This window comes from Hemitrygon akajei, chromosome 4 (assembly GCF_048418815.1).
Source record: "Hemitrygon akajei chromosome 4, sHemAka1.3, whole genome shotgun sequence".
In the NCBI taxonomy this organism is placed as follows: Eukaryota; Metazoa; Chordata; class Chondrichthyes; order Myliobatiformes; family Dasyatidae; genus Hemitrygon; species Hemitrygon akajei.
The window spans coordinates 21,837,041-21,854,189 of NC_133127.1; the positions used below are offsets into that span (position 1 = coordinate 21,837,041).

The 17,149-nt window shown below is 45.1% G+C and overlaps 1 protein-coding gene across 3 annotated transcripts in view; it reads left to right on the forward strand.

The window, feature by feature from the left end:
- The window catches only part of suclg1 (succinate-CoA ligase GDP/ADP-forming subunit alph), an 89,346-nt gene that overhangs the window by 22,014 nt on the left and 50,183 nt on the right, over window positions 1-17,149 (forward strand). For all 3 annotated transcript variants that reach the window (XM_073042146.1, XM_073042147.1, XM_073042149.1), the window contains one exon: window positions 14,112-14,228. In XM_073042146.1, coding sequence (XP_072898247.1) covers window positions 14,112-14,228 — 117 coding nt within the window. The remainder of the gene's footprint in view (window positions 1-14,111; window positions 14,229-17,149) is intronic.

Here is a 17,149-nt window from a genome sequence, read left to right on the forward strand (position 1 = left end):
GTTCTCTGGGCCCGAGCTCATCTCAGATGGACCGAAAGACTGTGGAACCGGGTGCTGTGGTCAGATGATAGATAGATAGATAGATACTTTATTCATCCCCATGGGGAAATTCCAACTTTTTTCCAATGTCCCATACACTTGTTGTAGCAAAGCTAATTACATACAATACTTAACTCAGTAAAAAAAATATGATATGCATCTAAATCACTATCTCAAAAGCATTAATAATAGCTTTTAAAAAGTTCTTAAGTCCTGGCGGTAGAATTGTAAAGCCTAATGGCATTGGGGACTCAATTGTGGAATTGAGTCCACATTTCAGCTAGTTTTCAGAAAAAACGGGCGTCGAGTTCTCCGTGCCAAAGATGAAAACAACCATCCTGATTGTTATCAGCGAAAGGTGCAAAAGCCAGCATCTGTGATGGTATGAGGGTGCATCAGTGCCCACGAGTTGGGTGAGTTGCATGTATGTGAAGGTACCATTGACTCTGAGGCATATATTAGGATTTTAGAGAGACATATGTTGCCGTCAAGGCGACGTCTTTCCTGGGACGTCCATGCTTATTTCAGCAGGACAATGCCAGACCACATTCTGCACGGACTACAACAGCGTGGCTTTGTAGACACAGAGTGCGTATTCTTGACTGGCCTGCTGCTAGTCCAGATCTATCTCCTATTGAAAATGTATGGCGCATCATGAAGAGGAGAATCAGACAACGGAGACCACGGACTGTTGAGCAGCTGAAGTCTTATATCAAGCAAGAATAGACAAAATTTCCAATTGCAAATCTACTACAATTAGTATCCTCAGTTCCAAAATGATTAAAAAGTGTTACTAAAAGGAAAGGTGATGTAACACAATGGTAAACATGCCTCTGTCCCAACTTTTGTTGAGTGTGTTGCAGCCATCAAATTCTAAATTTGTGTATATTTACAAAGTACAATTAAGTTGGTCAGTAAAACTATTAAAAATCTTTTCTTTGTGCTTTTGTCAGTTAAATAAAGGTTCACGTGAATTAACATATCACAGAGTTTTGTTTTTATTGCATTTTGGAAAATATCCCAACTTTTCTGGAAATGGGGTTTGTAAAAGGGTAGCCATTGTCTTGATTTAATGAATCAGCTGAAAGATGCCAGCTTGGGAATCATTTGACAGTTTGCAAGACCTTACCATCTAGGAAATAGCAGGAGCGCAGAGTATGGTACAAAATTTCTAAGATGTTCAAAAACAATTCTGATTCCAAGCATATCAATAATTTGAAAGAGACGCAAGAGACAGCAAAATGCTGAAATATGAAGCAACAAATAATCTGCTGGATGTACTCAGTGGGTTGAGCACCATCTGTGCATGTGGTAAAGGTGGGAGGAATAGGCACCAGGTCAAAACCCTGCTACAGGCCTAATTGTAGATGTGAGGTGCCAGTATTTTGGTGGGTGGGAAGGTGGTGAGACAAATGTACTGGCAGATTGGTTGGGGGTGGGGGCAAAGGATGATGGGCAGATTGGGTCAGGTTGGGCAAATGAGTTGGGAGGTAGAGAAAGGTGGATGGTTGATCGTGGCAGACAACAGAAATGAGATAAGTACAGCAATAATTTGAAAGACTACTTGGACACATGAAGGTTAAGTAGTTCATGATGAGCCTTATCTCAGTATTTCACTGACCATGTCAGAAGATGTTCTTAAATTCTTGATGTGTGATCAAAATTGCATTCAGTGCTCACAATGCAATTACCTCTACAAGCCGCTCTGCTAATTAAGAGTAATTTGTCTGAAGCATTAACACTGTTCTTTACTCTCCGGAGCAGGGGTTCCCAACCTGCGGTCCATCGACCTGTCTGTTAATGGTAGAGGCCCATGGCATAAAGGGACCCGTGTTCTAGATTATGTTACTTAACCAGCTGTTCATTTTGTCAGATTCCCAATATTTTGCTACTTTTCAAGTTCCAACATCTTTTCTTTATTCACCTTCCCTTTCTCTGCTTCCATTGTTAAGGTCATAAGACATAGGAGCAGAGTTAAGACATTCAGCCTATCGAGTCTGTTCCATCATTCCATCACGGCTGATTTATTAGCCCTCTGAACCCCATTCACATATCTTCTCGTAACCTTTGATACCCTTGCTAATCAAGAAATTAGCAACCTCCACTTTAAATATACCTAGTGACCTTGCCTCCACAGTGGTCTGTGGCAGTGAATTACACAGGTTCACCACCTTCTGGCTAAAGAAGTTCCTCCTCATCTCTGTTTTAAAGGGACGCCCTTCTCAGGCTGCTCCCCTTCTTCCTAGACTCCTCTACTAAAGGAAATATCCTCTTCGAGTCCACTCTATCTAAACCTTTCAACATTTGATAGGTTTCAGTGAGATTCCCCCCTCGTTCTTCTAAACTTCACTGAGTACAGTTCTAGAGTGATCAAACATTTCTCATGCATTAACTCTTTCATTCTTGGGATCGTTCTCGCGAACCACCACTGGACCCTCCAATGCCAGCTCACTATTCATTTCCTTCCATCTCTTCTTGGCGATTGACCATCCTATTCAGGTGAAACAACTTCGCTTGCTCTTCTGATTTAATCCATTAGTCTGGTGCTTACAATGTGCTCACCTCCAAATGGAGAAACCAAAAGCAGGTTGGGCAACCATGTTGTGGAATACCTTCATTCAAGCACCAAGAAAAGCACTGAGTTTCCAGTTGGATTTGATCTCTTGTACTGTTTCAGTAACCCCCAGTGTAAATTGAAGGGTTTGTGATTCTCTCTCTATGGACGGAATATGGCCTGATGTGCTTTTTTTAAAAAAAGTATTTTCTTTTAACCAGTTTTGAATTTATCAGAGTGAGAGGTATTTGTACTGGAAATTTAGTGTCAATACTAAGCTGTTCCAGCAAAGGGTTGAAGCTTTTGTTGTGCACCATTAGTATGCAAACACTTATTAAATATAAAACAGATTTTGCTCCTGTCTGGCATTTTTTCCCATTTCTATCTGTAGGTGTTCTGTGGCTCTTCGGAAAAGGGATTGCCACATTATGGACTGTAAAGTGCAGCCAGCCCATGTTTCCTGGTAACTGGTTGTCATGGGACTCACTTAGGATGTCCGAAGCCTCACTTAGCTGTCCTGCTCCTCCTACCAGCATACAGGCAGAGGTTAAAGAGCAAGGCTTCAGAGATAAGCATAACAAAAAGGTGATCAATCGCTGGAGGCAGAGGAGCGGCTCCAGGATTGTTTAAATTGGTCGACTGGACAGTGTTCAAGGACTCATCAGAGAGTCTGAACCAAAACACTGCGGTTGTCACAGGCTTTATAAAAACAGTCGTAGACGAGTATGTCCCTATAAAATCATTCAGTCTTCCCAGCCAGAAGCCCTGAGTGAGTCATGAGGTCCGAAATTTGCTGAGGGCCAGAGCTGTGGCATTCAGGACTGTCTACCAAATTAAGTACAGGACGACCAGGTATGATCTTCGGAAAGCAATCTTACATACGAAGTGGCAATTCTGGACCAAACTTGAATCACTGAAGGTTTTTTTTATTAAGTGCAATTGTGAACAATAGCCAAATCAGAAATGCTGATCAAGTCAACTAGTTCCTATAGAGAACTCTGATAGGCCAATCGGATGGTTCACTGCTGCTCAGTGATAGAACATTAAAAAATCATATGTACAATTAAGAAACATTTAAAAAATAGTAGAAATACTGGAGTCATGATGATCATGATGAAGTTTGCTGGAGAGAGACATTTATACACATGCTGTCCTCCATAATTCAGAGCGATTGAAGGATAAGGTTACAGGGTGACAAAACGTGACAGGAGCACTTGGAACTAAAAACTAATCCCTACTGGGAGAAAACAGCACCTCATCTTTCCGCACTGTTCTCCAGCTGTTTAAGGACTAAGTCCAGCCGAAACATAACTCACAAGTGCTCTTGAAAGTCAGGTATTAACCCTACCTGCCAACAGCCAAGCATTGCCATCCTGGTCCCCTTCATGATAGCTTATGGAGAAGCATGTGACTTCCCTCCCAGAGATGATCGGTGTTTGTGCACTCGACTCTTGAAGGCTTGGACCCCATCGTCGCAGATGTTTCCAACCACAGCATCTGGAAGGCTGTTCCAAATTCTGATAGCACAGTGAAGGAAGCTTCTATCCAGTGTGTAGGTTCTTGCATCAGGTATAGAAGCAGCATGGGCAGGCATAGAGAAACTTGATTGTGTGGTGCGCTGTCGCTCATAAGATGAAGACAGCATGGCACGAAGGTCTGCAGGGCTGTGGCTGGTGTGCATTTTGTATAGCACAGTAGCTGCAGCAAACTGTCGTCTGTGGTGTAAGCTACTGATGGCTAGCTTCTCACGAGCTGTGGCTTCATCTACACTTATAATCCTGAGAGCCTTTCTTTGAATGGAATCAAGCTGGCTGAGGACACTCTGTGAGGCATTCATCCATGATAAGCAGGCATACTCCATGATACTTCGTACCTGGGCTTTGTAAACCGTGGCTCTGCCCTCTTTGTTTAGTTTGGATGCTACTTTCCACAGAGCTCCAAGCCTTTGTCCAGCCTTGTTTGAAATAGTGGAAAGGCGTTTATCCTACACCAACTTGCTGTCAGTATTAACACCAAGGATTACTGGCTCCTTCTCTGAATCCAGCTTGCAGTTCCCAAAATACAGGTCGGGGGTAGATGGATTCCTCTTCTTAGACATCACCTTTGCCTTGCACTGAGTAGGTTCAAAGGTGACATTCCAGTCGTCTGCCCAGGCTTTCATCCTGTCAAGATCCCTACTCAGGCATGCTGTCACTGTATTGCTATCTCCTGCTCTAATTGGTGAGATAGTGTGGAGTCATCAGCGTACAGGTATAGCTCGTTACTGCATGCATCAACCAAGTCGTCAATAAAGATGGAAAACAGAAGTGGCCCAACTATTGAACCCTGTGGTACAGATGCATTGATGGTTGAAGAATCAGAAGCCTGACCAGAGATAACAACTTTGATGGTCCGCCCATGAAGGTAGCTCTGCAGCCATTTAAGCAGCTTTCTAGATATTCCTTAACGCAGGTTGCTCAACAACTATGGCAGGGCTTGAACTCTGTCGTTCTCTGATGACCTGTTGTGACAATATGCAGATTGGAGTGGATCCATGTTGCTTCTCAGGCAGGGCTTGAATGTTTCATCACCAACCTCTGAAAGCACTTCATCACAGTGCATATAAGTGTAACTGGACAATAGGCAACATACGTGACAACAAGCCTTCACTCCCAGATAAACTGAATGCCTTTTATGCTCACTTTGACCATCAAAACATGGAGGCACCTTCACAAACTCGCACAGTCCCCCGATGATCTGTGATTTCAGTCTTGATTGTGCTGCCTTTCTTTTCTTTCTTGGTTTCATGGCTACCTGGAGAAGAATAACTTCAAGTTGTATACTTTGATAATAAATGAACCTTTGAACATCTCATAGATTCCTCATAGATTAATACAAGACAGAAACAGGCTCTTCAGCCCAATTGCCCCATTTACATAATTGTAAATTGTCTATTGTTTACCCTTGTCCATTGAAGTAGTTCTTTTCTATTGAAATAAGTGAACTTGGTTTTGAGTGGATTGGGTAGATTTCCAAAGTACCTAATCCACTCGAAGGGAAGTCCATTTATTTTTTTGAGGAGAATTGCAGTGAAGTCTCCCTGCTGGACGTCATGAAAATTTCATTGTTGGAATGCAGTTGGGAAAATCCCAGTTTTGAGGGGCTACTAGATTTTGTTCTGTCTCTGTTCTAGGCATGATCAGAAGTGAATGCTTGCCATTCAGAGTGGACTTGCTAACTTTCTAAGTATGCTCTGGCCTGTTGTCTGTTTGCAGCAGAACAGTGTGGTTGGATCTGAGAGAACTGATGGATTTTTGAGGTACAAATAATCTCTGGACAGTGAAATCATAGACGTTGAACTAGCAAGGTAGAACACAGAATAGTTTGTGCAAATTGGGTGCACAATTGTTAAGTTTTAATTAGTAGGACAGATAGCATCTATGGTTACTGACCTTTCTGCCAACAGATGTAGGACACTTTTAAAGCTTTTCTATTAAATTCAAATTCCTGCACACTTTTATTCTCTGTCTAATGAGCACGGTGCTTTGACATTGCTTTTCTTTTTCCTCGCTATTTTTTTTGTGTTATAATCATCTCTGTGAGTTTGCTGTTCTGCTCTAGATCCTGTGACAGATTTATGGATCTAGCATAAAATCATTTATCCACCTTTCAGTGTGTGTGAACTGAAGAGGAACATGAGGTGTGGAGCAAAATGATAATATTTATCTATCCATTTTAGTATTAAAAGATTATCCAGATTTGTGCATTTGTATTCCTTTCATTCTTTTCCATGTCACTTCTACAGCTGACTACAAATTTATCATCTTTGAACAATTGTTAAATGGAGTTAAGTCGGTAGGCACAGTAGTGTAGCAATTAGTGCGATGCTTTGCAGTTGCCAGCTGTAAGATCGGGGTTCGGTTTCCAACACTGTAAGGGCTTTGCATGTTCTCCTTGTGACAGCATAGGGTTTCCTCCAGGTGCTTCAGTTTTTCTCCCACAGTCCAAAGACGTACACATTAGGGTTAGTAAATGGTGAGCATGTGTTAGTGCCAGAGGCGTATAACACTTGCAGGCTACCATCTCCGAAACAAGCAACCCATTTCACTGGATGTTTTGATGTACATGTGACAAATAAACCTAATCTTTATATCTTCAGTCTTCTACATTTGACCTTGGTTATCAGAATTTAAGAATTTGTGATATTCTCTTTTGGTATGGTAGATAATTAATTCCTTCTGTGATTAGACTTGCAAATAACTTCATTAATTGCTATATTTGCTGCTGAGTAGGCTTGAGGATTGTAGGTGAGGGATTTGGATTTCAATTCAAAAATCCTGGCAAAACTGCAAAAAGTAGAATTGCATCAAAGTTTAAGAAAACTTTTAATACAATGAAACTTAAGAAACTGCACATATTAGAAATCTGAAACAGGTTAACCTGCTTTATTTTAATACAAGGCAAATCTATTTATTTGGGGCTCCAGAGCATTAAATCTGTCAGGTGGTAAATCATTCTCTCCTCAGCTTAGGTACAACCTTTGCCTTTTAAGTGGTTATACAATTTTCCTTAGAGCAATACTCAAAGCTTACATATTTTTCCCATAATTTAACTATACATGCTGTTGTGGCAGTCCGCACACACGGGGCTCAAAACGCCATCGGAAGCTGCGAGCAGACGCATGACCCGCTCGGGGCGGACCTTCCGGGGACAGTCTGACGTCACGTCCGCCCCGCTGTTCGCAGGGACCCATGGGAAGGGGGTTTTAAGCACGCAAGTTTGATTAGTAAAGCCATTCTGAGTTCAGCTCTCTCTACCTCTGTGTGTTCCTTTTGTAGTGCCTTGCGCACCACTACATTGGTGACCCCGATGTTCCAGACGGCATCTGGAACCAGCGACTCCGCAGCCAGCCATGAGTTCGAGCAATTTGCACAATGCAGTCGCTCTGAAGCTTCCAACTTTCTGGGCCACTCAGCCCCACGTTTGGTTCGAGCAGGCTGAGGCCCAGTTCAATATCAGAGACATTACGGCCGACGCCACGCTGTACTACTACGTGGTCAGTGCGCTCGACCAGGAGACGGCAGGCCAGATCATTGACTTCCTACACCAGCCACTAATGGAGGACAGGTACACTCAGCTTAAGGTGCTCCTGCTCCGTACCTTCGGACTCTCCTGCCGCGAGCGGGCCGCGCGGCTCCTACACATGGACGGCCTGGGCGACTGCACGCCATCCGAGCTCATGAATGATATGCTGGCGCTCTTGGACAGCCATAAGCTGTGCCTTCTATTCGAACAGTTGTTCCTCGAGCAAATGCCAGAGGACATTCGCCTCCTCCTCGTGGGGTCGTGGCTAAAGCAGACGTCCTTTGGCAGAGCAAGCAACGTGGAGCAGCCTCCATGGGCCTAGCCACAGTCACGCGCCCCAAAGCACCGGCCCTGCAGCCAAAGCCGCCAAGACCCACGGGGGGACAAGTTGACAGTTCGGAGCAATGGTGTTTCTATCACCAAAGATGGGGTTCAGGTGTGCGCCAATGCTGCCCACCATGTGCTTTTCCGGGAAATGCCGGGGCCAGCCGTCGCTAATGGCTATGACGGCTGGCCACCGAGACAGCCTCCTGTACTTCTGGGACCGGCACTCCGGGCGGTGCTTCCTGGTAGGCACCGGGGCCGAAATCAGCGTGCTTCCCCCCTTGAATATGGACACTCATAACATGGCCTCAGGCCCCGAACTCACCGCCGCAGATGGTACCAGTGTTCGGACATACGACCTGCGAACTATCACACCTCATTTCGGGTCCAGCCGTTTCACTTGGACTTTCATGTTGGCGGTGGTGTCACAGCCGCTACTAGGGGCAGACTTCCTACGCGCCAACTGCTTCCTGGTTGACTTGAAAGGCCAGCGTTTGGTCCACGCCGAGACGTTCCAGACTTTCCAGCGCAGAGAAGCCAAGCTACCGGCCCTCCACCTGGATTCCGTGACCCTCTCGGGTAACGAATTCGCCAGGGTGTTGGCAGAATTCCCCTCCATAATCACCCCGCAGTTCTCCATGGCCAACCCCAAGCACGGCATGCAGCACCACATCCCCACGCAAGGACTGCCGCTGCACATCCGAGCTCGCAGGCTCCCACCCGACAAGCTCCACCTCGCCAAAGAGGAGTTCGTAAGATGGAAGAGCTGGGGATCATACTCTGCTCAGACAGCCCGTGGGCATCCCCACTGCACTTGGTGCCCAAGTCCACAGGAGGATGGAGGCCCTGCAGAGACTACCGAAGGCTCAACGACGCCACAACCGCCAACAGATACCCGGTACCCCACATCCAGGACTTCTTGGCGAACCTGCATGGAGCGACCATCTTCTCCAAAATCGACCTGATCCAGGGATACCATCAGATCCCAGTGTACCCCGACGACGTGCCCAAGACAGCCCTCATCGGCTTGTTCGAATTCCTGAGGATGCCTTTTAGACTCAAGAATGCAGCCCAATCTTTCCAGAGGCTCATGGGCTTGGTGGGACGCGGCCTGGATTTCGCTTTCATTTAATTGGACGATATCCTGGTGGCCAGCAGTTCGCACCAAGAGCACGTGGCACATTTGCGCCAGCTCTGCCAACGCCCAAGCAACCACGGACTGGTAATCAATCTGGCAAAGTGCCAGTTCGGGCTGACGGAGATCGACTTCTTGGGCCACAGAGTCAACCGGCATGGCGCAGTTCCCCCACCGGACAAGGTCCAGGCCATCCGCCAGTTCCCCAAGCCCAGCACGGTCCAGGGCCTGCAGGAGTTTGTGGAGATGGTCAACTTTTATCATCAGTTCGTGCCGTCGGTGGCCCGCATCATGAGACCCTTGTTCAGCCTGATGACTGGCAAGGCCTAAGAAGTGGCATGGGACGTGGAGTCCACGGAGGCGTTCGAGCAGGCCAAGGAGGCGCTGGCAAAGGCGGCCCTCCTAGTGCACCCACGGCGCTCACAGTCGACGCTTCCAACATGGCAGTTGGTGGAGTCCTGGAGCAGCTCGTCGAGGACCAGTGGCGGCCACTCACTTTCTTCAGCCGGCACCTACGGCCACCGGAGATGAAGTACAGCGCCTTCGACAGAGAGTTGCTAGCGCTGTACCTGGCTGTCCGGCATTTCCAGCACTTCCTGGAGGGAAGGGAGTTCACCATGTATACAGACCACAAGCTCCTCACCTTCGCACTGGCCAAGGTATCGGACCCATGGTCGGCTCGGCAGCAGAGGCACCTGTCCTTTATTTCAGAATTCACCACTGACGTCCACCACATCACAGGGAAGAACAACGTCATCACCTACACACTGTCTCGCCCCTGCCTCCACTCAGTAGGCATATCGTCCACAGGAATAGACTATGCAGCACTGGCAGAAACACAGCGGTCGGACCCTGAGATCCCGGCTTACCGCATCGCCGTTTCGGGGCTCCAGTTGGAGGACGTCTCCATCGGCCCGACAGCGGATCGACTCCTGTGCGACATGTCTACCAGCAAACCCTGACCCGTGGTTCCAGTGGCATGGAGGCGCCGGGTGTTCGACACGCTACAGGACCTGGCCCACCTGTCCATCCGGGCGTCCATCAAGCTGGTAGCAGACAGATTCGTCTGGCACGGTTTGCGCAAACAGGTCGGACACTGGGCCAGGGCCTGCGTACACTGTCAGACCGCCAAAGTCCAGCGGCATGTGAGTGAGTCTAGCAGTTCCAGCCACCGCAAAGGAGGTTCCAGCACATCCACGTGGACATCGTCGGCCCCCTGCCAGTCTCCCGGGGCACCAGGTATATCTTTACCATGGTAGACAGGTTCACCAGATGGCCAGAAGCCGTACCGCTCGCAGACACGTCCACTGAGTCCTGCACCAGTACGCTCGTTGCGAACTGGATCGCCAGGTTCAGCCTCCCAACAGACATCACCTCCGACAGAGGGGCGCAGTTCACATCCGGGTTGTGGACAACTCTGGCGCAGCTCCTGGGCACCCAGCTGCATCACACCACAGCGTACCATCCCCAGTTCAACGGTTTGGTAGAGCGTTTCCACCGGCATCTCAAGTCATCCCTGATGGCGTGCCTCAGGGGCCCCAACTGGACAGACGAGCTTCCCTGGGTCCTACTGGGCATCTGCACAACTCCCAAGGAGGACCTGGGCACCTCCTCAGCGGAATTGGTCTACGGCGCCCCCCTGACGGTCCCAGGCGAGTTCGTACCTGAGACCCGAGTTTCGGCCGAAACTCCAGTTGCTGTGCTAACGAGGCTGCGGGACAGGGTAGGGACCCTAGCGCCGGTCCCGACCTCCAGGCATGTTCCCACACCATCCTTCACCCCAAAGACCTCCGAGACAGTGAGTATGTTTTTATTCGCAGGGGCATGCACAGGTCACCTCTACAGCGGCCGTACGAGGGACCCTTCAGGGTGATCCGGCACAACGGATCCACGTGTGTCGTGGAGGTGGGTGGCCGGGAAGAGACTTTTACAGTGGACCGCCTCAAACCGGCGCACTTGGACATTGAGCAGCCGGTGAGGGTACCCACACCGCACTGGTGGGGCCGGCCATCCAGGCAAGCCACACAGACTGGGGGCTCCACTCCCCCGATGGACGTTTCTCGGGGGGGGGGGGGGTGGCGGTCCGCACACACGGGGCTCGAAACGCCATCAGAAGCTGCGAGCAGATGCACGACCCGCTTGGGGTGGACCTTCCGGGGACGGTCTGACGTCACGTCCGCCCCGCTGTTCGCAGGGACCTTGGAAGGGGGTTTTAAGCGCACAAGTTTGAATCAGTAAAACCATTCCGAGTTCAGCTCTCTCTGCCTCTGTGTGTTCCTTTTGTAGCACCTTGTGCGCACAACCCAGGTATTAGTTTCTAAGAGGTTGATTCTTTAAGCTTTAAGTTTTATTCATGCTTTCCTCTTCTCATTGTTGCTGTCAGGTAGGAGGTACAGAAGTCTGAAGGTACACACTCAGTGATTCAGGAACAGCTTCTTCCCCTCTGCCATCTGATTTCTAAATGGACATCAAACCCATGAACACTAACTCACTACTTCTTAAAATATTTGATTTTGCGCTCCTTATTTTCATTTAACTGTTTAATATATATATACTTACTGTAGTTCAGTTTTTTAATATTTATCATGTATTGCATTGTACTGCTGCTGGAAAGTTAACAAATTTCTCGATATATGCCAGTGATATTAAACCTAATTCTGATTCTGCACTGTGTATGTTAAATGTTACCTTGTTAACAAGTTTTTTTTTAAGTAACACACACAAAATGTTGTAGAAATGAATAGAGACAATGTTTTGGACTGAAACCGTTCATTAGTACTGGAAAGTAAGGTGGGGAGAAGTCAGAATAAGAAGGTGGGGGGGGGTGAGGAAGAAGTACAAGCTGGCAGGTGATAATAGGGTGAAGCCAGGTGAAGGGGAAAGTAGATGGATGCGGGAGGTGGGATGAGTGTAAAGCTGGGAGGTGATATGTGGAAAAGGTAAAGGGCTGAAGAAGAAGGAAATGGTAGGAGAGGAGAGTGGACCAGGGGAGAAAGGAAAGGAGGAGGGGCACCAGAGAGAGGTGATAGGTAAGGAGAAGAGAAGGGGTAAGAGGAGATCCAGAATGGGGGAATGGATTTGTGATTTAAGCAATATCTTTGAGCATTTAAAAAGTAATTTAATTCTGTTTAATTCTGTTCTAATTCAAACTCTGAAATGTTCTTTTGCATCCTATTATTATGGCACTTTGGTTGTAATGTATCTATTGGATGCACTTGCATAGAGTGGATGGTTGTGTGAAGTGGCAGTTCCATTGTAGATGTGGACCATTGTGATTGGGCTCGTTATACCAGTGCTGCTTCTTGGACTCTATTGGAAATAACTGTTGGTTAAATTGATTTCTATCTGCAACACACATAAAATGCTGGTGGAACACAGCAGGCCAGGCAGCATCTATAGGGAGAAGCGCTGTTGACGTTTCGGGCCGAGACCTGACGAAGGTCTTGAATTTCCAGCATCTGCAGATTTCCTCATGTTTGATATCTATCTGTATCAATTACCTTTATGTGATATTGGCTTAGCTTGTTTGTTTTACCACTTTCTTTATCCACTTCTGAGATTGGAGAACAACTTCAGCCTGACCTGCCGGGAGCATATTTTGCTCTGCATTTCATGACTTCTGCATTCTTTTCTCAATATTGTTTTGTCAATGTTCTCACTCTCTAATAGCTCCCATTCACACATTGATCAGGGAACTTTTTTTTTCATCTCATTCAACTGCTTCCATTCCTTGAGTGAATTGACTTTCTTGTATGTTGACTTCTCATGGCAAATTTAATCCTGTGCCTGACAGTTAATCTGCTTGATAAACCATGGAGGAGATAATTGAGCAATTTCAGGGTATGGGAGGCATATGCTTAATATTTCAAGATGTCAACCACAAGAGACTGCAGTTGCAGTTGCTTACACAGAGCACAATCTCAGCAAAAACAGCACACGGATCCAGGCGATAACACAACAACACTTAATACGCCCAGCTCCATCACTAACTAGCAACTTGCTGATGGGATAGTCTTGCAATACTTGATGTTCTTACTATCTAGCAGTGACTTCTGATCATAAAAAAGACGTAAAGGATGACCAAATATACCTTTGATTGTACCTGGAGTGGCTGCTGCATCTGAGCATGCCGCCATGTTTAACGGAAACTCTGTGGTGAAATGTCTAATAGCAGAGGGCATGCTTTTAAGGCGAGATGTGAAGGGCATGCTTTCCATACAGGGACTGGTGGGTGCCTGAAATGCACTGCCTGGGGTGATGATAGAGATAGATACATTAAAGACTTCTAAGAGATATTCGGATAGCCACATGAATGTGAGGAAAATGGAAGGATATCAACATTGTGATATTCACCTTCCCGTACCCCTCCCCCTCCCCTTCTAGTTGTGTAACAGAGCACACACTGAATTTTGGGCTGTTCAGAGTGTCATGTGAAGAAATGACACTCTTCACTCTTCAGGTGCTATGGAGAGATTATCAGTTTGGTGAAAGGCACTCTTAGGTGTGCCCAAAATGTCATTCAGCAGAGCGTGAATGTCTGTAAGAGAATGCTACTAACTGGCATAATTCAGGGTACAGAGTACACACCGAAGCTTGATTTGACCAGAGCAAATGCTCTGTAGGGAAGGACCACAGTCAAAGTTCCTTTTGCTACTGGACATTAAGGTGATGAGTCCCAGGGGAAGCCCTTCAAACAGCAAAGTGTGCATCACCTCGTGGGGCCCACGAGTAGTCATGAAACAATGCACAAAATAAATGTGCTAACATTACTGAAGGTATTGTGCAAATGATGCTAAGAATCTAAAGAGCCTTATACTGTTGTTTTATTATATGTATTTTTTATTGCCAATAAATTTATTCTTGAAATTAAAAAAAATCCTTTTCTTTGCACAGATACAGCTTCGCCCGCTGAGTTCCTCCAGCAAATTGTTTCTACCTCAAGATGCTATTTCATTCCGCATTGATTTATTTTTTCTTATTTTTCATATATTCCAGGGAACATTCCACAGCCAGCAGGCTTTAGATTATGGCACTAATTTAGTAGGAGGTGTCTCACCAGGGAAAGGTGGTAAAAGTCACTTGAATTTGCCTGTCTTCAACACAGTTCAAGAGGTAAGTGCTGTTAATTTTATGTATTCAGTGGTGACTTCTTACTAAAGAGAATTATCCCTGTTTCAGTATAATTAGCAAAAATATTATGAGAGAATTGATCACCATTTGCCATGCAGATTTCTCCCGGCAACTAATGTCTACGTGCTGAAGCTTTATTTTTAGAGAGGTGTAAATATGGCATCTGCATAAATCTTAAAATTTGAGTTTTATTTCCATTTCAGAATCAGTTTTAAAATCTATTTTAAAACATTGTTTAAATATATTGCTACTACAGTGTGCCATTAATGGCCAAGCATGTTTTACTGACTAATAACACAGCACTGCAGCATTTTAATTTAAATCGTTCTCACATAATCACTTATCCCACAGGCAAAGCAACTAACCAATGTGATGGAGGTTATTTTGCCCCTTGGGATGGTAATCGACTGGACTGAAGTTGTGGAGAAAAAACAATTGTATTTTATTGTACCATGACCAAAAGGCTTTCACATTGTTATAGTGGTGATAATTTTAACCGTTAACTGCAGCTCACAAGATTTGCAGCGTAAAATAATTGAGTAAAACTCACCCCACCAGGTAGTTTTTGTTTGAGGCACTTTTCAACATGAGCAATTTACACAAAAGCTCTTCAAAGATGATTACCACAAATATTAGGGTGAAATCAAACCAGAGGAGATGTTACATAAGTTAGTCAAAAACATGATCGGAGAAGTTGGGATTTAAAGAGAATCATAAAGGATGGCTTTTACAGAGTTACAGCTAGAAAACTGGCAACAAGTCAGAGTTTTTGAATTCAGCTGGTGGGGTAACATCCTTTTGGGGAAAGGAATTGTCAACAGTTCACGTTGAAACCTTGCACGAGAGGTTCCTTTACTCTCTGCAGATACTGTTCAACCCACTGAATTTCCCCAGCAGTATGTTTGTTGTTGCATATTCCAGCATCTAAGGTCTCTTGTGTCTTCCAGAAAAAAGGGCTGAATTTACTGAAAGCAAGCTCTCTGTAATTAGTCAAATACAAGGGAGCTGAGGTTGAGGTCTTCAAATATTGTAGTAAATATATTATCAAAGTACATACTGTATATCAGAATCAGAATCAGAATCAGACTTTAATCGCCAAGTACCTATGCACATACAAGGAATTTACTTCCGGCAGATGTTGTCTCTCTGCTCATAACAATAATAATGATAAATATAAATGAAAATATAGTTTATACATACAGGTAGTGCAATCCAAGTAATAGTTAGCCGACAGTTAACCGGCAGTTAACTGTTCAGCAAAGTGACCGCAGTAGGGAAAAAACTTCTCCAGTGCCTATTAGTCTATATGTCACCATACTTACTGCCCGTTATGCCACAAATGTTTAGGACAGCAGTGAAGGTCATCCATTTTTGGTAGTGTTTAGGGCTTCCTTTATCATGCCAGTAGCTTCATCTCATCTTTCGTTACTGTCAGCCGTAGAAGTCCCATATGGGGACTCAAGAATATCATCGCATTCAGATGTAGAAGGATTCTTCATTGCTGTTTCCGTAACAGTTTTATTTTACAAGTTAGGGTTGTTATCCCTGAGCAGAACCCCTGAACCTGGAAGACCAGTGGACCACTCGTAGTGTGGCCTCTGCACATTAATCTGCTTGGTTTGGGTGACCCTACCAAGAGCCAAAACATAAAACCCTGACTATAAAACATAGCTTGCTGGGTCATTGAGGCACGCAAACCTCCAAACCATGACAAGATTGTAGTTCTATTGGAAGATATGTCACCAAATACTACCCTGAGATTCATTTTCTTGAATTCATTCACAATAAAAAAAAGTATAATAGAATCAATGAAAAAGCACACCAAGACTGACAAACAACCAATGTGCAAAAGAAGATGAACTGTGAGAATAAATACAATAGTAAAAATAAATAATACTGAGAATGTGAATTGTAGGGAGTTCAGAATTTGAGAGATCTTTGGGGGCAGGTTGAAGGTTATCGATCTGGGGAAGCCAGCGAGAAGGATTCAAACAGGAACCTTAGTTTTAATCAGGTGGAGTTCAGTGATACTGACAATGTGCACCAGGGATCACAGGCATGGATATGCAAGCAGAGTTTTGGATGAGGTGAAAAATGGAAAGCTAGCTTCAAAAGTACTGAAATACATGAAGGCTGATAAAGGTCTCTTGTTAATATCCTTTTCCTTTGCTCTACTATAATAAGCAGCTTTGTTTTCAATAAATTCAACCCCATTTTCTAGAATTTGCCACTTGAAATGGGCAACATGGTAGAGCAGCGGTTAGTGAAATACTATTGTAGCACCAACGACTTGGGTTCAGTTCCTGCCACTGTCTGTAAGGAGTTGTTACATTCTCCACATGACCACGTGTATTTCCTCCGGATGCCCCAGTTTCTTTCCACATTACAAAGATGTTAGTTGTTCACATGGGTGAAATTGGGCACTACGGGTGCACTGGGATGGTTACGATACTGTATCTCTAAAATTAATGAAAAAAATAAAATCCACTAATCTGCCTTCATTTGTGATCCCTAGTAAACCTAATCTCTCTAATCAATTTTTTTGGCCAACTAATGAAATCCAATGACTATTAGCACCATTCATCAGTAAGTAGACTATATTAATCTCATTACATAATGTATATTTTTGAAGTTATTTGAACATTTTAAGATTTGCTTTCCTTGCAAGTGTTTATGTTGTGCTTTGTTATACAAGGGGTGATTGATAAATTTGTGCCATAAGGTAGAAGGAGTCAATTTTAGAAAACCTAGCACATTTATTTTTCAACATAGTCCCCTCCTACATTTACACACTTAGTCCAGCGTTCGTGGACCATACGGATCTTGGACCTCCAGAAAGTGTCCACAGCAGGGGTGATTGATAAGTTCGTGGCCTAAGGTAGAAGGAGATGAGTTATACAGCT